This window comes from Hemibagrus wyckioides, linkage group LG10 (assembly GCF_019097595.1).
Source record: "Hemibagrus wyckioides isolate EC202008001 linkage group LG10, SWU_Hwy_1.0, whole genome shotgun sequence".
Classification (NCBI taxonomy): domain Eukaryota; kingdom Metazoa; phylum Chordata; class Actinopteri; order Siluriformes; family Bagridae; genus Hemibagrus; species Hemibagrus wyckioides.
In genome coordinates, this window is record NC_080719.1 from 21,015,074 (window position 1) to 21,038,409 (window position 23,336).

Here is a 23,336-nt window from a genome sequence, read left to right on the forward strand (position 1 = left end):
TTGTATGATCCTCTGTTGGGACCATGAACAGGGAGTTATGGGGAAGGGAGGGAATTATAGTCTTTTTAAATAGGTGTTAGTAGATTTAAAAGTGTTAGTAACATTTGCTCAAGGCAGGCAGATAATTTATTTTCTACCATACATTCACATTAGCCTATATTCCAAAACTTTGCCCGGATTTCAGCAGTTCGGCTCAATCAAATGATTAGCAATGTGGGTATATTTACTTTTACATCATATATACTTTGATGTGAAATTCCTGCATGTTTGTGGTGTTCAAGTTTTTGGTCATCTTTTTACTGAAGTCTCACATCCATCACACTGTATTTGTATTACTGGTGAGGCTTCAATAATTTGCCACAACCTTTAATTGGTGTTTCAGGCCAATATTACCACGCAGATGTTTGAAACAGATTCATCAGTTGAAATTGAAAATAAAAATGTGTAGCTAAAACAACACAAGAACTTTGCTGTGAAGTATTCTGCAGATTAAATGGAGAGTACTTATATATGAGAAAATGAACCGTTTACTTTAACATCCCTTCACAATGGCAAACAGTTTATCTTTTGTATCCACAAGTGACATGTAAGAAATGCTAATGGCGTGTTACTTAAACTTGCAGAATGCAGGGAATGTTACTGGAAGCTTTGCTTTTTCTTCTGAACCATTTTTTCCCAAAAAGACTCCTCCCTGCAGGAAGAGTAATGGAAATCTCTCCCAGTGACGTAAACAATCGTGATCTGGTGATCTCAGTCTGACACAGCTGACCTTTAAAAAAATGATACCTGCTGGAATATATGAGGATTTATCATTTCTTATAAATGTTAAAAATGCTCAGCCACAAGACCTCAGAGCTTAGCTACAGTACAGCTGATGACCCACATTGACATGACAGCTAGAGGAGGAGATTTTATAGCTTGTAACAAAAAAAGTGATGACGTCAAGCTGGTAGATTAATAGGACTCTTTTGAAACACACACACAACTAGGTTAAGCCATTTAAGTGACATTAACATTTCCGGTATTTGGCACACGCCCTTATCCAGAATGCCTTATGTTTTTATCTCATTTTATACAATTGGGCCTCACTCAAGGGCACAGGAGCAGCAGCTTGGTGGACCTGGGACCCCAACTCACAGCCTTCTAATCAGTAGCCCAACACCTTAACCACCAAGCTACCACATCCCTACTACGTGTACACCTCTTTAGAGTGCAAACTTAACTGAAATGTTTCATATCTGTGATGCTACAGTAAATAGACATTAATATTATGTATGTTTGTTCGATCCAAAGGGTTCAGCAATATTTTTTGTAGCAATGGTAAAAAAAATAAATAAAAAAAACTGCTGGAAAAATGCAACCTCTAAATCTAAAATTATGTTGCAGTATATTTTCTTCTGGATTTTATATTCAGAATTTATGTGCAAATTCAAAGCCATAAACCCACAGGTGACACAGGTTACAGCGTACTGCTTAGTTCTTTTTACTTGTGTACCAAATGCACACCTGCAGCATTATAGTCTTCTTACACCAGGACATCATTACTGAAACAGAGCTTCACTTATGTTAACCTGGCTACAGTCCAGCAGTGGCTCTTATCTGAATTTCATAAGGATGATTAACTTTTCAAAGCTTAGCATATTACTATTTGTTTTCTGCCTGAGCTATCAAGGGGAACAACACCTACCCTGTCTGTCTTATTTCTAAATAGCAAAATTTATTACTATATTATACTAGTCTGTGTTCGAGATATGGCCTGATATACAACGATAGCTATTTGTATTTTCTGTGTTCTACACATAATCTATGTCATTATTTTGAATCATTATTCTGACTTACCAAGTCAGTGTTAGTGTGCATTTTCTAAAGATGGATGTAAGATTCAGATTAAGATGGATCCTACTGCCACTTGCATATCACTCTATTTTAATCTCCATATTTTATATTATAATTCACTTCCTTATTGGCTGATACAATTTTTTTATAGGCCAAACATCAAAATCTTCAGGTGGAAAAAAAAATGGGTCAATGATGTAGGTCAGTGTGCTAGAATGAAAAGGTCTGTCTAAAAGAAGCCTTGTTGAGAGAAGAGACCTTGGTTCCTCTGATTGAGGAAGAAGGACATGCAGGGCAGAATATAAGCATGTAATTGTGGAGCACAAGTAAGTGTCTGTATAAAGGAAGACTGCATAAAAGCAGAAGCAATACCAGTGTGCTTGACCTATTTTCAGGAGTGTCCATTTCCTTCTCTCTCACTCACTTTACTTGCTTGGATTGTTAAGGAAGCAAAACACTAAGTGCTTGCAAGCCTGTTGTCATTCTGCTTCTCTGCTAAAAATGAGTCGGTATACCAAACTGCCGGTCATAATGACATGAGACTTGTTCAGTGGGTAATCCTCTCTCCAGCTTCTCAGACAAAGGTCTCATACTTTAGTGCATTATTTGCCCTATATTTTGTGCTACAAATGCTTTCATTTTCCTCTGATGCCTTGAATGGAATTGAAATATGAAACGTTTATCTCCATCCACTCCATCTATTAAAATCCATATACAAAACCTCATGCTCTATTTGTGAAGAGTGCTTGGACCCCGGACAACGCTGATGGAAGCTATAATTATTAAAAGCATTATTGTTCATTATTATTACTACAACAGTTGTATTATTATTGTAATTATTTGTGATTTATATGTAAATAAAGTAATACTCGATCTGCCATTCACAAGTGATCTGTGCACTTATAAATGCTGTAAGGAAATTAGGTTTTCTTCTTAAATGATGTTTATAAAATACACTCTGAGCACAGTGTTAACAGTTGAGGATTTTAATTGCCGCTTTACAGTCAAAACACAGTAACAGTAAACAACAAGAACAAAAAAAATTAACATGGTGGTAATGGTCATGATGAACATAGAATAAAACGCACAATAAAGTGTGTTTTTTAGAAAATACTTTTTGATACTGGAATGCTAATTTTTTATGTTGTGGCCCTCTTTTCCCTCGACTTGAAGTTATAGTCATGAAAAAAAAATTGTTTGTTGAGTGCTATAACCAAAGCAGGAATGGATATTTATTATTTTTTAGATGATCAGAGTTCTGTATCATATTGTATAGCATTGAATCGTTTGATATGAGGCTCTGGATTTGATATGAAAACACATTTACCAAACTGCTTAATAAACTAGACAAGCTGTCATATAAAAACCCTTATAGATGAGACTTAATAAACATTTTAATACTGATCCTAAACTAATTCTAGACTATTAGCACACTAGCTGGTGCTAAAACCATTGCATCTGTGCTGACATTTCACACACACACACACACTTTCTCTCTCTCTTTGTCTCTTTCTCTCTCGCTTCCATGCAGATTTAATCCAGTTAAAGAAATCAGCAGGAAGTTTCATAACTGCAGATGAGCCTCACAGAGAATAATGCATGATGCAAAAAGAAGTTACAGAAACCTGTGTGAATTCAGACATGTCCTGTTGAGAGTCACAACAGGGTTGACAGTTTCACATTTATTTCTTTATTTTAAATAAATTGGGAAAGTTTTAAAACAAGGTGGCAATTAAGTCAGTTTCCCAAACTTTTGGCATACTTTTAGGTCTTCTTCTTCAAGTTTCTTTTTTTTATTTTTTTTATGTAATTGGAGTTCACATTTCGCTGACACCTGGCAACCCCTTTCTCCCATTATATGCTGCTAGGAATCTGAATGCATCGAATAAACACAGTATCATGATTGTCAATTATTGCATTCATACTGAATATTGTAATGAAACATAGTATTGAAAGGTAAGACTTATTATTTATGTTGTATCGAACCTGTATCATACTGAAGATACCACCGTATCATCATGAATCTGGTGGATCATTAAACAGGTAAATGACACAGTGTGGATTATTAGATACCATAAGGCACCATGGGAAATCTGCCAAGACCTTCTATGCTTAGTAAGCACTAGCCAAACACATCTAACACGATGTCTGTTCCTCGTTCTGAGCGGTAAAGTAAATCCTGCTGGAATATCTGGAATCCCAGTTCCCAATCATAGGGCACGCTCAGTAAAAATGGCTTTTTCTGGGCAACTAGCCATACCCCGATCTGCCATGTGTTAAAAACATTCTGGCTCTGTTTATTTCCTGTTTTGCAACTAATTCTCTCTTCATTTTTAGGCATGAGGCATGAGCTTGCACAGCGTAAGAGAAAGTTCGGTGCTGACTATCAGGATTTCAGTATGAAAATCAGGTCAACATGCTTTAGCACTTCACTCATGAATCCCTCCGGGAAACAGCATCAAGGTGGTGGGGTTGTTGCTCTGCTCTTCACTCTAAAGCAGCTGCTGGGGTGCTATTATATTGCGGTCAGGACTGCAATGCAAAACCTGGCCCTCAGTGCCAGTAACATGAAGAGATATTGTGAGTGCCAGCACTCTCTACTCTTTCTGGCTCTTTATGGAGAAATCAGCATGCTTTGCCACTGTCCGGACCTCCACCTGCTTCCTGGGGAAGCACACAAAGAGAACTGATTGCTCCTCAGCTTGGCATTTAAAAACGACTAAAGCTTGGGCATTGCAGCAAGTTTAGATTTAAAGCAAAGTTACATCATTAACGCTGAAATGCAGAGGACATAGCTATTTGGCTGGAATTCATTCCCAAGTTAAATACCATATGAATTACAAGCAATGTACATAAAATGGTACCGACTGCATTTGTCAAATTATTCATTTGGCTAACTGAGGGGTCTGTGTGAATCAAGACATAACCTAGTCTCTTCTTCTCTGAGTCTTTTTTCATTTATCTCAGTGGATTACAACATTATCTATTTAAAGCTTGAGTGTGTATACTCAGCTCACTGGTCAAGCACCACAGAACCTCACACACAACGGAGCAGAATTCCTTTAGGTGTTTCAGACTGCGTAAACACTTCCTGTATCACTCAGTCATCGGGTATTTGAGTGTTGCAGTTTCCGTGGTAAATGTGCACGGGTCCATCACAGCGGAAGTACAGCTGAAAAACATCGCCGTAGCCGTGGTCCCTCCACCAGGTGCACAGCTGTCGGTTCCAACCACAGTCAAGGTGGTGGAAGAGCTCCGGATGCTCCATGCCTATCATGGAGAAGAAGTCCTGATCACCCAGGTGACCCCGGAAGTGATATTTCTCGGTGAGGTGGGCAACATGTTCGGGCTCAAGCAGGCGGTTGTAGAGTGCAGAGCGGCGCATGGTGTCCAGATTCAGCAGCATCACACCGCTGTTGAAGCCGGGAAGACCATCAGGAGGGGGGTCACCCACACGGGACTTGGGGTTTTCCTTGCGGTACTGCCAGAAGGTGTGTCTGAGGGGGAAAGAAAACACAAAAATAAAATCTCAGTTGATAATGCAGGAAGCCTTTTATCATTCTCAGGGAACATGTCCACACCAGTGTAGTCCTTTCTCACTTGAACGTTCACAGAAACGGGCTGCAAGAAATGAGACAAGACATATGGTAAGGAGAAATAAGTATTCAGACATTGTTGTGTCTGTTATTCATTCCAGAGCATCCGATTAAAATTTACATACATATTGCCTATTGGCTTGATTTAATAAGTCAAACTTGAAGCCAAAGGCGTCGACTGGGACGCCTAAATCGCCTACAAGTCCGGTTCTTCTTGTCACTGATTTTTGTACCCTATGGCAGAGGCATGAAATGGGACTGATAGGAAAAAATATTTGGGAAAAACAACATTAGTATTTCATTGCAAAGCTGCTGTTGGCAATAACAGCTTAGAAAAGTCTACTGGAAGAAGTCATTTAGTTCTTGCAGCAATTGTGCAATTATTCTATACTTAATTCTATAATTAAGTGTTGCTACGTTCTGGTTTTCACGTGATATGAGGCACGTGGTGTTCGGTTTCTGATTGAGCATCGAGCTGTAACTTTGTAAAACTGCATCGTTTCACAGTGTACACGTCTGCCACTGCACAGTGGAGTTAACACTGAAGAAGTGCTGTGAACTCTGCTGCAGATCAGTTCCATAACCCTGGATAAAACCACAAGCCGCACCAAACCCGCTTCTACATCACAAGTGTGAAACGTTCCTCTTTCTGGGGTAAAAAGCAGGGTTTAGAATGGCAATAACCCAGGGTTAAGAGCTGTATCTGAATACTAATTTGCCCTCACTGCACATAATGCAACAAAGTCAGGAAAAAAAATCAGCATGCATTGTTTCCATAAACAGAAATGTATGTATATTTTTTGAGCAAAATAAGTTCAAAAATCCAACTACATCAGCAGATTTTACATCCAACCCCTTTTTATATCTCTCCACTTACATCAGAGCATGAAACTAGAGACCGAGCTGAAAAAAAAATGCCTCGACTCCAACCAAAACAGCAACAGGCCAAAATTAACCAGCAAATTAGACTTGAAAGTCAGCATGAAAATTAGCCTGTGGTTCTACCTACCTTGTAGATTTCTCAGTAACACTGCTCGCTGTAAGACCATCAAATTTATAAATAGATTTATTCAATCTTTCACTGTTACTACCCTCTTTAATCCACTGTAGTTATATCTTACCAGGCTCACTGCCAGTCAGTGTCAGGCTTTTTCTGTCTCCCACTGAGCACAACATTTCAAGGCTAATTCTTTTTATTAAATGAACAGAGATATTAATTAACCAATAATGATGTGCAGCTCTTAGCGTTTCCTCCAACCCCACGTCTCAATGCACTGAATTAGCCCTAAACCCTGACGTTAATGAAGCGGCTCTCTTGTGTCTCATATTTGAAATGATAGAATTCAGGGCCCTAAAATGAACAGCAGTAAATTCTACATTCATTTACAGGAAAACATTTTCATATTTTCTCAAACACACAGAGAACAAAACTGTAAACTCCTACAGTAGGACAGCAACACCAGTATTATTTCCTGAGCCTTTTTCAGGTTGGCTGCAGCCTCAGGAAATACTGTAATAAACACTGAGAATGGATTTAAGGGAAGCCCTTGAAGTCGAGCACCTAGGGCAAGTAAACAGGAAGAGGCATTTTGCCACAGAAATGCAGTCCACTAGCCTTCAGAAAAGCTTTAAAATCGTAGCTGCCTCTTTGTAGGGTGCTCTGTTCACAACGGCAGCATGACATCCACAGAAACTAAAACTCTACATCACTTATGATGAGGAACACTCATAATGAGGCAAAGTCTTTTTGATGTCGAGAGCAGTCGCCACAGGAAACTTCAGAGCTCCCCTCTCTCTCTCTCTCTTTCTCTCAAGAATGAGTGTGTCAGAGCTGAGGAAACAACAAAGCAATTGCTCGCTCTGTTTTTAGGGGTACATTCAATTGACAGAATAAGGAGCACAAAGACAAACATGCAGGTTTTATCTTTCTATCTCTGATTTCAATTTATCAGCACGGTCAAAAGTGACGCAGCAAAATGGCTAATGAAAAAGCTTGCTCATGAATGTAGGTAATGAAATCATGAGCTGGCATATGTGCACGTTTCGCAGAACCTGCCATTCTTAAGTGTTCATTCCATCTCCCCAGGGTTCTACATAAGAAAAGAGGTTTCCCTTTCACATAATAGATTCAGAGAATAGCCATTAATGGTTCAAAGAATTGGTGAGGAACACATAGCAAAGCATACCATTAATGATGGTACAATACAAAAAGGTATCAGGTCTTAGGTATGTGGGTGACAACATTCACTGTCACCAAAAGGGGGGGTGTATGTGTTTCCCTGTCAATCACTGCCAGGGGTGTAGCCTGACTTTACAATCAATAGTGTGACAAATCACTAACCTGCTTCTGTAAAAAGTAACTATGCGATTTCCCTGGTCTGTGTACGGCACCACTACGATCCTTATTGAACATATAAAGCACACAAGTAAGCAACATTTATTTCCCTGTTGTCCACCAAGCGTTATAAAATTCATCACCAAGTTATGTCACATCACTTTCAGTGCTAAACCCAAACTCCATTTCCCAGAATCCTTTTGCTACAGATTCCACTTTACACAACACGTCAGTCATATGACTCATAATACCCATCGTCACGTCTCTGAAATTGTATACAATAATTGCTTCTTGTTGCTTTTCCTCCTTCTGGTTCGAATATGCCTTGCAATCACACAACTGATGCATCTAATAAATCCTTAACAGACTTAACAGGAAGATTCACAGCATCAGTGAAATGCTTTGGTTTTTGCTCTCTAGATGTCTTCTATAAAACACATTCAAAAGAAATGGCTTTATTAATGGAAATGGATTTCTGTCATTTCAGCAGGCATTCAGGTTCCAGATAATCTTGTCTAACTTATGTCTTTACCGGTGAAGAAGTTTTAGAAATAAGCCCATTTACTTCCTAATAAGAAGCTGCTCCTGGTTACACAACCCCACTTGCCTATATACAGCTGTAGACAGAATATTATTTATAATCACACTCTCTGGTGTCACCAAGATGAGACTAGATCCATTTTGAGTCTGGTTCCTCAAGATTTCTTCCTCATATCATCTCAAGCAGTTGATCCATGTCCTACTTATTAGGAGTAAATATAAATTTCAATTTGAAACCTTTTCAGAATTTACTCAGAATTTTTATACTTCTGTAAAGCTGCTTGGAGATGATGTCCATTGTTCAAGGCGCTATACTGAACTATCACCAGAGACAAGAACTTTGCAGCACATTCTTGCTTAGCAGTGTGGTTTTTTATACTCGTTGATGTGGTGACCGTGTTTGTTTGTTTTTTTTTTCTTTTTTCTTTTACCCGCTGCTGGTTGTACATGCCTTGCTAGTGGTGTCTGGTCACAAATATTACAGCAATAGAAAGGAAGGTTCATACTAATGCAACACTCATTAAAAACATGTACATGGTACACTTACACATGTGACAAAGCACAGAAATAAATGCCAATAGGACTAAGTTGCATTCAGTGTGACTGCAGAATACATAAAGATGATATGGCTTTGTTTCTGAAAGTTTTAGTACTGATCTCTAGATCTGGTTTCTCAACAAAAGACAGTGGAGCACATTTATTAAGCTGGATATAAACAGATTTATTCGTAAAATAAAAATTGGTATAAGTAATTTGGAATTCAGGAAAGTCCTGTAAATTCAGAGAAATATTTGTATTTAAGTTTCAATCGCTTATTTATTTCAGTAAGACACAATTAAAATAAAAAAAAAATTAAATGTGATTAAATAAATGAGGCATTCCGATTGGCCAGACTCGTTCCTCCAGCCGTACTGTATTTTGATTTTCAGCATCCTCGCACCGCGCTTTCCTAAACAACGCTGTGTGTTCTCTGTCTCTTGAGTAAATACGCTGTACAGTATTTTATATATTATTAACATTTTACTTCATTTTAATTCATGTTTATATTTTGTAATTAATAATTATATTTTTATTAATAAATTACCTTATTTCAACATAAAAACAATTCACTATAAGGTTTGCAGATACCGTGAAATACCAGGAAAATCCGCAAAAAAAATTAGTTATGTTCCAAATAAAAATCAGCGACATACGAACCGCGATATAGAGGGGGATTACTGTACAGCCAAAAAGCTAAAGCTTTTGGAGAACATTTCCTACACTTTTATGTTGAGTGGAATGAGTTAGTTAACTGATGAGATAAAAATAATTGCAGAGTGTGAAGAAGCAGGACACTCTGAAATTTAGAGCACGCCTACAGTGGCTTGAGCGCCAAAAGAGAGGCAGCACTGTACTGTACTGTACTGTACTGTAGTGCTGGACAGACATCCCCTCATTCTCTTGTTCTCATGTTTGTGATTCTGCAATTCTTGCATTCAGAATCTCTCCTCCAGGAAAGAATGTCAATTACCCAACCAAGAGATTTGGCGCTGAGCTGCTAGGTCATCTGCTTTTGCTCGGTGTTCAGCCAAGGCCACAAGAACAGAACAGTGTGTACCACACCTAAGCCAAGGCATCTGATTCTCACCACACTGTTCCGTGCAGAAACAGCACGTCTGCCCCTCTGTGTACTTAGTTATCTACAGAGAAAGACCTGACACACCAAGAGAAACCAAGGTGACATGAACTGGCACTTTTAACATGGGAGTAAAATGTACAATGTGTGCATGTCTGTGTGTGTGTAAATAAAAATTTACATCACTCATGTTATTGTGATCTGTATCTGATTTTGATAAATCATATCAGACTTTTTTCCACCTTTTATATATATGTATGTATATGTGGGTGTATATATATATATATATATACACTATATTGCCAAAAGTATTCGCTCACCCATCCAAATAATCAGAATCAGGTGTTCCAATCACTTCCATGGCTTTTCATGGAATGGGTTTCCATGGCCGAGCAGCTGCATCCAAGCCATACATCACCAAGTACAATGCAAAGCGTCGGATGCAGTGGTGTAAAGCACGCCGCCACTGGACTCTAGAGCAGTGGAGACGCGTTCTCTGGAGTGACGAATCGCGCTTCTCCATCTGGCAATCTGATGGACGAGTCTGGGCTTGGCGGTTGCCAGGAGAACGGTACTTGTCTGACTGCATTGTGCCAAGTGTAAAGTTTGGTGGAGGGGGGATTATGGTGTGGGGTTGTTTTTCAGGAGCTGGGCTTGGCCCCTTAGTTCCAGTGAAAGGAACTCTGAATGCTTCAGCATACCAAGACATTTTGGACAATTCCATGCTCCCAACTTTGTGGGAACAGTTTGGAGCTGGCCCCTTCCTCTTCCAACATGACTGTGCACCAGTGCACAAAGCAAGGTCCATAAAGACATGGATGGCAGAGTCTGGTGTGGATGAACTTGACTGGCCTGCACAGAGTCCTGACCTCAACCCGATAGAACACCTTTGGGATGAATTAGAGCGTAGACTGAGAGCCAGGCCTTCTCGTCCAACATCAGTGTGTGACCTCACAATTGCACTTCTGGAAGAATGGTCAAAAATTGTCACTTAAGTTCATATGCGAGTCAAGGCAGGTGAGCGAATACTTTTGGCAATATAGTGTATGTCCAAACTTTTGACTGGTAGTGTGTGTGTATATATATATATATATATATATATATATATATATATATATATATGTATATGTATATGTATATATATATATATATATATATATATATATATATATATATATATATATATATATATATATATATATATACATATATACATACATACATATATATATATACATATATATATATATATACACATATACATATACATACACATACACACATATATATATATATATATATATATATATATATATATATATATATATATATATATATATATATATATATATATATTTTTTTTTTCTTTTTTTTTTCTTTTTTTTCCCCCCAGAATTTCATGACATTATGAAGTCCTCAAAGAGCTCACAAAATGTTCAGGCATCTCATTTGGCAAAAGGTTTCGATCAGGACAGGACTACAAAGAATTTCCAAAACAACATGCACTATGCAACGCCACGATGACTCATCATTAACCAAAAACAGGACTGATGATAGGACAAGACAAAAGACATACAGCAACATTAAAGGAGCTGCAGGAACATCTGGCAAGTCCTGCTGTCATCTGGCACCCTCTGCAGCTGAGAGCATATTCTTTACAGTATCCTGGCTATTGGGGTGGAGTGGCTTGACAGAAGCCCTTTATCACTGGAGAAAAACCCATCCAAACCAGATCAATCACCATAAACCATGTGGCAAGATGTGTTATGCTCTGATGAGACCTCAAGGGCATAATTACACAAGATACAATAATGCAGCTGATTACCCAAAAATCACAATGACCATGGTAAAGCATGGTGGTGGTTGCATCATGCTATGGGACTGCTGGGACTGGGGCTCTAGTCAAGACAGGGTGAATCTTGGATAGCTCCAAATACTGATCTATATCGGAACAACATTTCACCTTCTAGCATAATGATGACCCAAAGCTCAAATCCAAGTAAACAAAGGAATGGCTTCAGAAGAAGAGTATAGTGACCCAGTCAGAGCTCAGACCTACATGCTATGGAAAGCCTGTAGAATGACTCGAGAAGGGCTGTTTGCAGGAGATCCCCTCACAATTCTGAAGCATTTTTTGTTTAGTTTTTTTTTGCATGGAAGTGTTCTAAAACAAGATGTGCTAAGCTGGCAGACTCTTACCCAAAGACACTGAATGCTGTATAACATACAAAAGGTGCACTTAAAAGTGTACACTTGTGCAACCAGGTTATCGTAGGATTTGTATATTTCTAATGCCACTTTACATGTCTGTACCGCTTATCCGATCTATCATTGGGTCACGGGGAGCCTGTGCCCATCTCAATCTCAGGCGTCATCGGGCATCAAGGCAGGATACACCCATCGCAGGGCACACACACACTCATTGGCTCACGCAATTACCCACAACTGGCAATTTAGAGACTCCAATCAGCACAGGACGCTGGAGGTGCGAGGCGAACGTGCTAACCACTAACCATGTGCCGCCATCTATAATGTAGAATAATTGAAAGTGATTAAAAATAATAACCCAGTGCAGATATCCAGACAATGCTTATTTCTGCTATAGCGAAAGTGTATCCTATTGAGACACCAGCATGTTGGAGCATATCAGATTTAAATTTTGTGTATTGTTACAGACATTTCAGCTGACAGATCAGAAGTGCTAACCTGACATCTGTTAAAATTTTATACATACCTTATTATGTTATTGTAACACATGGCTATCATTACTATAATGTCCACTTTACATTCATTACGTAATTGTAGCATGGTTATAATAATCTGATCATCAGTACGGCCAAGTGAATGCTATATTTCTAAGCAAATGCAAGAAGCTTTGTTTTATGCTCTGCCTAAAAGGCATGTGTTCACACATACTGCTCTCCTGTCAGTACCTTACCATGCATCTGTAACATTCACACATCATTACATTACTTTAATAATCTGAATGTCAGCACGGCCGAGTGCTATATTGCTTGATCAAATGCAGGAAATCATTGCTTCACGTTCTACCTACATGACACTCGTGAGTAGTCTCAGCATGACACGAAATGGGCAAAAAAATGTTTTTTAGGGAATATACATGAACAAACAAACAAAATGAAGATCGATGAGCCATCAAAACAAGTCCAGGACAAAACACCATTAAATGGAAAGAATACGGAACAGCAGCAACTCAGCAGCTTAGAGGAACCCATCAACTGGGGGCCAGTAGTAAGGGCAAAGAAGGCATTCATCAAGCAGCAAATAAAAGGTCATGGGTAACTCCGAAGATGCTGAAAAAAAAAATCACAAATCAGGTAGTGTCTCAGTTCACAAGACAATTACAGCCCAGACACTTACTTCTACACAATGATATATAAGCCATTCACGCGCACAATCTTATTCTGAGGATTCAGCAAACATATGAAAAAAGGTTCTCTGGTTAAATGACACCAATATTGAACTTTTTGGCCCTGATACAAAGTGCTGCACCAGTGAAACACTGCTCATCGACCTGACAGCACAATCCACATAGTGAAGCATGGTGGTGATAGCATCACATGGAGATGCTCTTCAACACTAACCTGAAAACTGGTCAGGGTTGAAAATCTGTTGCAGGTTAATTAAGTTTGCAGGAAACTTAAATATTAGGGTAAAAAAAATATGTCTACACTTAAGATACACTATATTGCCAAAAGTATTTGCTCACCCATCCAAATAATCAGAATCAGGTGTTCCAATCACTTCCATGGCCACAGGTGTATAAAATCAAGCACCTAGGCATGCAGACTGTTTTTACAAACATTTGTGAAAGAATGGGTCGCTCTCAGGAGCTCAGTGAATTCCAGTGTGGAACTGTGATAGGATGCCACCTGTGCAACAAATCCAGTCGTGAAATTTCCTCGCTCCTAAATATTCCACAGTCAACTGTCAGCTGTATTATAAGAACGTGGAAGTGTTTGGGAACGACAGCAACTCAGCCACGAAGTGGTAGGCCACGTAAACTGACGGAGCGGGGTCAGCGGATGCTGAGGCGCATAGTGCGAAGAGGTCGCCAACTTTCTGCAGAGTCAATTGCTACAGACCTCCAAACTTCATGTGGCCTTCAGATTAGCTCAAGAACAGTGCGCAGAGAGCTTCATGGAATGGGTTTCCATGGCCGAGCAGCTGCATCCAAGCCATACATCACCAAGTGCAATGCAAAGCGTCGGATGCAGTGGTGTAAAGCACGCCGCCACTGGACTCTAGAGCAGTGGAGACGCGTTCTCTGGAGTGACGAATCACACTTCTCCATCTGGCAATCTGATGGACGAGTCTGGGTTTGGGGGTTGCCAGGAGAACGGTACTTGTCTGACTGCATTGTGCCAAGTGTAAAGTTTGGTGGAGGGGGGATTATGGTGTGGGGTTGTTTTTCAGGAGCTGGGCTTGGCCCCTTAGTTCCAGTGAAAGGAACTCTGAATGCTTCAGCATACCAAGACATTTTGGACAATTCCATGCTCCCAACTTTGTGGGAACAGTTTGGAGCTGGCCCCTTCCTCTTCCAACATGACTGTGCACCAGTGCACAAAGCAAGGTCCATAAAGACATGGATGACAGAGTCTGGTGTGGATGAACTTGACTGGCCTGCACAGAGTCCTGACCTCAACCCGATAGAACACCTTTGCGATGAATTAGAGCGGAGACTGAGAGCCAGGCCTTCTCGTCCAACATCAGTGTGTGACCTCACAAATGCGCTTCTGGAAGAATGGTCAAAAATTCCCATAAACACACTCCTAAACCTTGTGGACAGCCTTCCCAGAAGAGTTGAAGCTGTTATAGCTGCAAAGGGTGGACCGACGTCATATTGGACCCTATGGATTAGGAATGGGATGTCACTTAAGTTCATATGCGAGTCAAGGCAGGTGAGCAAATACTTTTGGCAATATAGTGTATGTAATTGAAACCTATCTGCTAATGAAAGGAGAAAAAAATAAGAAATATGATCAACAAGAACTTACATAATCAAATCCCTTTCTATCAGCTTGTTCAAGAACAAGTCATTCCACCAATTCCATTTGCCACATTTAAGTTTATTCTTTGGCATTGCTTGACTTATCCAGTTTATCTACTCAGCTGTGAACATATAAAATTCTGCATTTATTGTAAAATAAAAATTTACATGATCTGTCATGACCTTGAGAGTAAACTGAGCATCCTTCACCGAATATGGCTTACCTTAGTCAGGATGCTCATACCTGTTACTATTCAGTAAGTAAAAAGTTAGCAAAATACTAAGGTTGAGCATTGCCCCATTTCCCTTATCATATAAGATCAATGTAAACTCATAGGTCTCTAGGTTTCCATCAACTCCACAATGAATATACGACTGACTGCCCCAATATTTATGCTACTGATTTATATTTATGAAAATATAAATTATAAAAATAAAATGATTTCATGAGAATGTACAAAGCTAACAAAACAAATATAGACAGCTACCAACTTGCCAAAAATCACTAATAACCTGCTAGTTTAGAGGTCTTGCCTCTGCTTTGGACTAGTCTTTGTCATCCCCACAGCAGTAATGCTTTGAAAACAATATGCACAAACAAATGCCACCACTAATATTCATCACGTCATACAATAAACAAAAAGCCTTATTCAATAAATTCCTTAAAAGTGTGCATTAAAATATGGGCAAGCAGAACTAATTTCAAAAACTACCGCAGATTCCCCTCTCCCTTATAAGCTTGAGACATGAGGCAATTGCTTATATGACTTAATCCTGTATATAATGATCTCACACCTGCCTCATCTAAACACTTTGGGTAAGAATTTACACTCTTGAACTTTGGCACTTAATCAAAAGCTGTCTTCGATCTGACTTCGAAAATACATGTAGAATATGTAATAAGTTGAATTGAGTAAAAACAAAATTTTCCTTTGGTTAAAAGTCTCGGAGAACTCGGGGAACTAACTAACAACACACAGAAATAAATAAATAAATGCATAATACCCCCCCCCCATTTTACACACACACACACACACACACACACAGTGAACGTCTCCATCTTGACTATTGATTTGTTATGTTTGCGTTACTAATCATAAGTCAAATCTGTAGCTGCTAATAATTCTAAATTTGTCTGACTTGTGAGAGGTAATACACATTTGGAATAAAAAAGACAAATAAAGAAATAATGATACTAATTTTAACAATACTACAATAACTACTTCAACTACTAATAATATTAAGGCAAGTGTTGCACCAAGCAGTGATTTCTGAATGTTGCTCCAGTAATAATATATTTTACTAAACATATCTGTTTAGCTTTATCCAAAATTTAAAGAATGCATAAATGAATACAGAATGTTGGAGTAAAGCCAGGGAGAGAGATAAAAAGGCAGTAAAGCAGTAAAAAAAAGAAAGAAAGGTAAGTAAAAGGAAGAAAATCCTAAACAATAGAAAATCATAATGTCTCATTATGAAAAACACACAGACATATCATTTCCATGATTAACTAATAAATTCATAAGACATTTGCACAAAAACAAGTGCCAATATGTGATCTAAGATGATGCCTCGTGGTTCTGTAATATCGAAAAGCCTAGTGATCGAGGTCAACACATTCCAGACAAAACAATTAACACCTACTGATCAAATTTTTCATCTCTGTGACACCTTGGGAGGACTGGAATAATGTGAAGGTCCTAATGACTTTTTTTTTTTTTTTTTTTATCAAATATAGCATTAGCAATATTCATAAGCTCTGGCTGTTTCTTAAAAGTGCTTTGTTTTATATTCTGGCATGATCTACAACACTAAAACTCTGGGATCAATAAAGAATCTAGAACATTTTCAAACCTTGGACGGAAACCTTTGCAAATACACACGGGTGAAGATATTTGGAATAATATGTAATGTACTGGAATATAATGAATGTGACCTTAAAGTGGATCAGACTAAAAGAATAGAGGATCTTAAAAAGAATCCAGGACTGAGCTAAAATGTGTGCGAGTAATGCATGAGATAATGTTGTCTGTTCTGCAGGAACTATAGATAAATATGGCAAATAAATGTGTGATATAACTAAAAAAATCTGTTCAGGTAACAGAAAGAATACATGATGGTTATAAAGGATAGTTCAGCAATGTACTTTCTCACATTCTCACAACTGAATGTCATCAAGTCAACAAATCGAAATATTACTCAAATGAAAACTCAATTTATGTCGAGGCAAACAGAGTCACGTAATGTAAAGAATGTCGATAGCTTAAGGACTTTTATTGTTGTGCTGTTTTCTCTGTTGTAAAGCACCATTTTCTTCACAACACAGTTGCCAAATCTCTTTATTATCACAATCATTAATAAAAAGATCAGTGCAGAACATTTGTTCCCACGCACTGTAGCGTGTCTGTTTGCTTAAATAGACTTCAGCAGCACCATTTGTTCGAGATGAACAAATTATGCAGTGAAGAGATCTTCCAGCACAGTCTAGAAGGAATACGTCATAGGAACACACTGCGGAATATTCAAGACCATAGATCATAGAAGATCATATTCAAACCCAGCTAAACTAGTTTTAGTACCTCAGTCATCAAATGATATATTTACAATATATTTATTCCCCCCCCAATGATATCAAATGGTGATAAGAGTTTTGCCTGTTAAAATTCTTCTCAAGCTGTGGCATTTTCCTTCAGCATGGCAGGAAACCTAATGTCTGCATTCTAACTGAATATAGTTTACAATACCAATGAAGATCTTCCAGTGGTCTACTGATGAACAGAATGGGAGTCATGTTGTTTTTTTCCCCCCCAACTCAGTGAGAAAAAATGATTCTGGGTCTCACAACTACATCTTCGAAGTAAAACCTGAGGTGGGCTATGCCAGGGTATTTACTTACTGTGGTGCGTAGAAATCTTTCCTCTTCACGCAACACACTGTTGTGTAACAAAATAGTGAAACGTATAACATAGTCTGTGAGATGACTTTGTAATAACACAGAGCACCATGTGAGGCTCTGATTTATCTCTCAATGAGTCCATGTCCTAAACAACCCACTTGTCTGATCTCCTCTGCTTTGTTCACATTCATATGCACACACACACAACAGTACAACAAAGAACAGAAAAAAAATCTGTCAATCCTTTCCACAGACATGAGTAAATAATCTCCCTTAGGCAGTCGTTCTCAAGCCTGTACCACCTCAGTGACATCTACATTCAGATATTATGGTCAGAATACCTCAGTGATTTGCAGCTGCAGATTATGAAATGTGTTTTGTAGCCCTTGGCAACATGATTTAAAATGTATAAAACACCTTTATTCAACTAAAGAGCTGTTATTAAATAAGCACTTTCCAATAGAAGGTTCAAGAAGTGCACTACATTGCCAAAAATATATGGGGACACATGACCATCACACTCATATGAGGTTCTTCCCCAAAGTTAAAAGGGCACAATGTAGAGCTGACTCTGACTCAACCCCATTGAACACCTTTAGGATGAACTGGTTCACCAACCGAACCCCAGACCTCCTCACTCTTATAACATCAGTGTCTGACCTCCATCTCTCTTGTAGCTGAATGAACACAAATCCCCACAGCCATGCGCCAACATCTAATGCAAAAACTTTCCAGGAGACTGGACATTATTATAACAGTAAAGAGGGTAATAAATCGGTTACAGATGCACATATGGGGGTGATGGTACCATGTCCACATACATTTGCAATACAGCGTGTATATATTGTTACCTAGAACCTAAACTCGCCTGATCAGAAGAGTGTGGCTGCATCAAAGGTCACATACTGATTGACAAAAAGCATCTCCCTGGCAACAGACTCTTGCAGAGAGCTAGAAAGCCTGGCTAAATGACAGAGTGAAGCTTCCACAGTGCTTTTGTTTAATAGTCATTAACATTGCATGTAGCGTTGGTATACCTTTCACCTAGCTATTTATAGCACCCCATATTTATTTTTTAACTAGATCCAGTTTCGCCCATGCCCACGCACAGAGGCAAAGTGAACAGGTAGAAATCAGCTCAGGGTTAGTAGCTGGAATAAAGCTGACAGATAGCAAACAGATACTGACAGACCTGACATCACCTCTCAGATATAATCCTGCCTAACTCATTTTCAGGAATTCAGAAGTGAGAAAAAAAGAACTCCAGAATTCCACGTCAGATATCTCAACTATTTATTTCAAGCCTCTATAGACACCTGAGTGAGATATGTCACTCTGACATGAGCCACATCTCTTAGCTGCAAAAACATAGCGGGAGTCTATAGTTATTTTCAAGAGCAAGTCAGAATTTGTTTTCTAAAATGTCATATTGGTTTCTTATAGCACACCAGCAAATCGGATATTTTTTACAGGACAACAGAATAGGGTTGTGATTACAGGCAGTTACATGAGGTCTGAAAAGCACTATCTTTGCAACAGGAAAATAGCTAATTCTTATATCAGTAAATTTGGCTTGGTAAATATTAATTAATCAGGCTTAGCTTGTAACTAATCAAGAAGTCTTGAAAGCACACATTCCAAATGAGGAACTGACACTAATCAGCTTCAGCTAGCTAAAGTTTATAATATTATAGTAATAAACAATAAGGAGATAGATAGATAGATAGATAGATAGATAGATAGATAGATAGATAGATAGATAGATAGATAGATAGATAGATAGATAGATAGATAGATAGATAGATAGATAGATAGATTTAATATGTGTCAGAAGTAACCTCCTCAAGACAAGTCAAAGTTTTATCAATCAGTGGTACCTTCTGAACACTGGCATATTGCCCCACTCCATATGTTCAGGCAGAAAGACACTAGACTTGTGACACCAAGTGAGACACAGGAAGAGAGGAATGAGCAGAGAGAAGGCAAATCTCCACACTGATTATTAGAGTTCTAATAATTCTGATGTGACTGTGTTACTATTCTACTCTATACTGTGTCAGAAAGATGGAGGTTAGTGGAAAAACCACACCTTGGTGTGAAAGGAATCCATGACACAAGGAGTATTTAGTTTATGGACATTAAATATTTACAGACATGGACAAGACACCAATACCTCAGATATTTATGCAATATATCATATTATGGTTCTTTATGGTTCTCTACCCGCATAGCTGACTTCCTAAATAAATAAGTCCCATTCCTGTCTTAGATAGTAACGCACATCTTTTGTGTTTTTACTGTACATTAATACTCTACAACTTAATATAAAATCAACAGTTCTAAACAATATATCAGCTTTATCGATAAGTTACTTGAAGAACAATAACAGCTTTGTTTTTTAAGGGAGAAAGGGTTAACGTCCTCCTGAGAACACACTTTAAGAGCAGATAATATATGATGAGATAAATCTGCAGTGGACTGTATATTTTAAGCAAAACATAAGGTTGTGCGTTAGACAGAAGAGCTCTATGACTGGTAAAATGCAGAGAGGCGTTATGACCAGAAGCCTTTCTCTGTTTACAAAGTGAAGCGACTGTGATCGGCTTTACACATCTGGGTACGATCCAAGCCGGACAGGCATAAACATGCCACACCGATGGAAAGACGAGAGGAAAACTCTCTAGGTCCAAGCACTAATTGTGGTCGCCCAGTGGGGCCATCGTGTTGGTACAGGTGGCAGATCTTATCGGCTCAGCCGTACTCAGCTCGCACTGACGCACTGCTAACATTTCAGTGGTTAATTATGGACTCTTTGTTGTGGAGAAACAGTTCACTTGGGAATGATTCTTTCCACAGGCAGAACTTCCATTCATGCATAAATACATACATCACACTGTCACCAAATAAGACTTTGGCTGCCTTAGATAAAAAAACAAAAAACGAACAATTAATACATCTATCATTTGCCTGCACTTAACACTCAGGATCCCTCACTTCCTGATATGCTCGTGTTTGTTCTCACCACTTTTTAAAGGGAAAACTAATCTGCATGCTTTCTAAAAATAGCACTTTAGCTTTATTCACAGCGAGGGAGGCGTCTGTAATAAAATATCTCCTCTATGATGAACCTTGCCTACCTGGATGAGTGTTAATTAACACAGCACGAGCAGGTTCTTTTCCTGCTGCTCCTGGTTGCGACACACACGGCACAATATGATCGCAGTATTGTGTCGTTAATTTATTCGCATGAAACTACACATATGCGAATTTCTAAAGAATGAGCCGTTATACCATCTGTAGCAGCCGCTCAAATGCCAAATTAATCAGCCTGCAGATGCACCCTTTGGTTTTTCCTTTCTTAACAACCTCTAGGAGCAACATGGTGTAGGTCGTGTAAACCTTAACAACTAAACTAGAAAGACTTCCAAAAAAACATCCATCATCCTGCAGAGAAAGCTGCTGGTTAAAACGGAAAGGTTACTGTTTCTACCAGATGTTCTCGATGAAGACAAAGTCAAATATAAATAACTCAGAAATAATTTTAGTGAATATTTTAAGCAAAGTCATTTTCTTTAGACATTAACCAATTTACACAACAACTGATGATAACATATCAGATTATACAGAAACACATCACATGGTGAAAACTGAACTATAACTGAAATATAGATTTCAATTAAATTCTCCTTCCACCTTAAAGCTTCTGCTATTAATGTTAATATTATTTGTAATATTTGTTTATGTTGGCATCCACTACTATGCAATCCTTCTGAAAAGTCTTTTTAACAGTAGAAATTAAGTGTCATAAATAAAATAAAATAATCGCAATAACTGCAACACAAGTTTTTTAGGTTTTTTTTTTTTTGGTTTATCGCTACTATCTTGAAATAAATAACAGTTGGTCACCTCTTCATGATTCAGCATCAGGAAAACCCTGACAAACTTCCTGGGCTTCAGGACTGAACTGAATCGCTGAACTCTTGTTCAACTCGAATCATTTCGAGTTGCACATACTGTCACACAGCCAGACTCCCTGTATCGACAAGACACGAATACGAAAAGATTGCACAACTTTTCCTGTCAATCTGTTGGCGCAGGAGAACTGAGGAAATACATATGAAGAAACAAGGGAAGTGGGGGATGGGAAAGGAAGACAGGAGACGAACATGTAAATACGGCTTTGCAGATGACTCTAGTGCCATCTAGAGCAGTGTCTGGACTTGCACATCCATAGAGAGGACTGATTCAAGGTTTCCTAAATTGATTACTTGTTAAATGGCATGTTTTATTAAAGTCAAGCTCACACCAAGACCCACAACATGGCTCCAACCCCAAACATACCGGAAGATTTTCTCGTTAATCTCTTGTCACAGTTGCTTGTGTTACAGCAGTTCGAGGGAGTAAAACTAAAAGCTAAAAGCTCTCTTCACTTTCACTCGATGAGCAACGTTCAGGGGCGGGGGACGGGGGAGTGCATTTTGAAAGGGTGGCACGTTCAGTTTGGCTTTTAACCTGACCCAGGTTCATGGGTGTGACCCTTGCTGGTCAGGTTATTTTTGCAATACAGGAAGAAAGGTCAGCTAAAAAAGTTTTGTATTGCACCTAAAGTTTTGAATTTTCTAGAAGAAGAACACTGTAGTACAGAAGAGAGAAAGGTGTGTGTGTGTGTGAGAGTGTGTGTGTGTACTACCTGTACACTGGCTGCATCTCTCTGACGATTCCAATCACTGCTTCAGGAGGAAAGTGCTTGAACTGTTGGAACAGGTCTCGAATGTTTGTCCTGTACTTGAGATCCAGGTCCAACTGCACAATACGCTTCATCTCTGACAATAACAAAGATGAACAACATTAACAAAGAACATTTTAAAGAGCTCTCAAAAAAGTCCCAACCTTTAAATCTTGTCATTAGTTGTATTCAGAAAATTGACAGAAATGGAATGTAATTAATTTATTGATTGGTTCATTTGGCTTACATGAACATGGAAAAAATAATAGTGAAACCGGCTGCAGCGGGCCTGTGCTACTGGTTCAACATTTTCCAAAATTCACAGCAGTTCCATAGCTTAGTGACTGTAGAGTGACTGTTTTTAAATATCAAAAAGGTAGTAAACAAATCAAGTTGTCCAGATGTGAGTAGTTTGCGAAGCATGATGTGAGTTACACCTTCATTTAAAGACGATGCAGAAGCAAGTTGTGCTAATGGGATGAGAAAAAACAAATAAAATAAAAAAAGATTAAAAGATGATGCTAATAATATGGGAATAATTACAACTAAGCATTACACAATTATAAGCCTTTAAAAATGACACAAGGTTTTTAAATCTTTAATCAAAGCCAGGTTTGTCTACAAACTGAACACGGTGTCTCTGATATGATATGAGTTGTACCACACAGTTCATTACAGTACAGCATGTGTGGCTCTTACTACGTGTCAGAACACCAAGTGCTAGATTCAGTTCATCCACAGTGCTGGGCTTGCCACATTAAAATGTGAAGGCTTGCTGCTG

The 23,336-nt window shown here is 38.6% G+C and overlaps 1 protein-coding gene across 2 annotated transcripts in view; it reads right to left on the bottom strand.

The window, feature by feature from the left end:
* Positions 1-2,814: 2,814 nt before the first annotated feature.
* Positions 2,815-23,336, bottom strand: part of xxylt1 (xyloside xylosyltransferase 1) — a 36,479-nt gene continuing 15,957 nt past the window's right edge. For both annotated transcript variants that reach the window (XM_058401573.1, XM_058401572.1), the window contains exons 4-5: positions 22,520-22,652; positions 2,815-5,333 (exon numbers count right to left, since the gene is read on the bottom strand). In XM_058401573.1, coding sequence (XP_058257556.1) covers positions 4,937-5,333; positions 22,520-22,652 — 530 coding nt within the window. In that variant the 3' untranslated portion in view covers positions 2,815-4,936. The remainder of the gene's footprint in view (positions 5,334-22,519; positions 22,653-23,336) is intronic.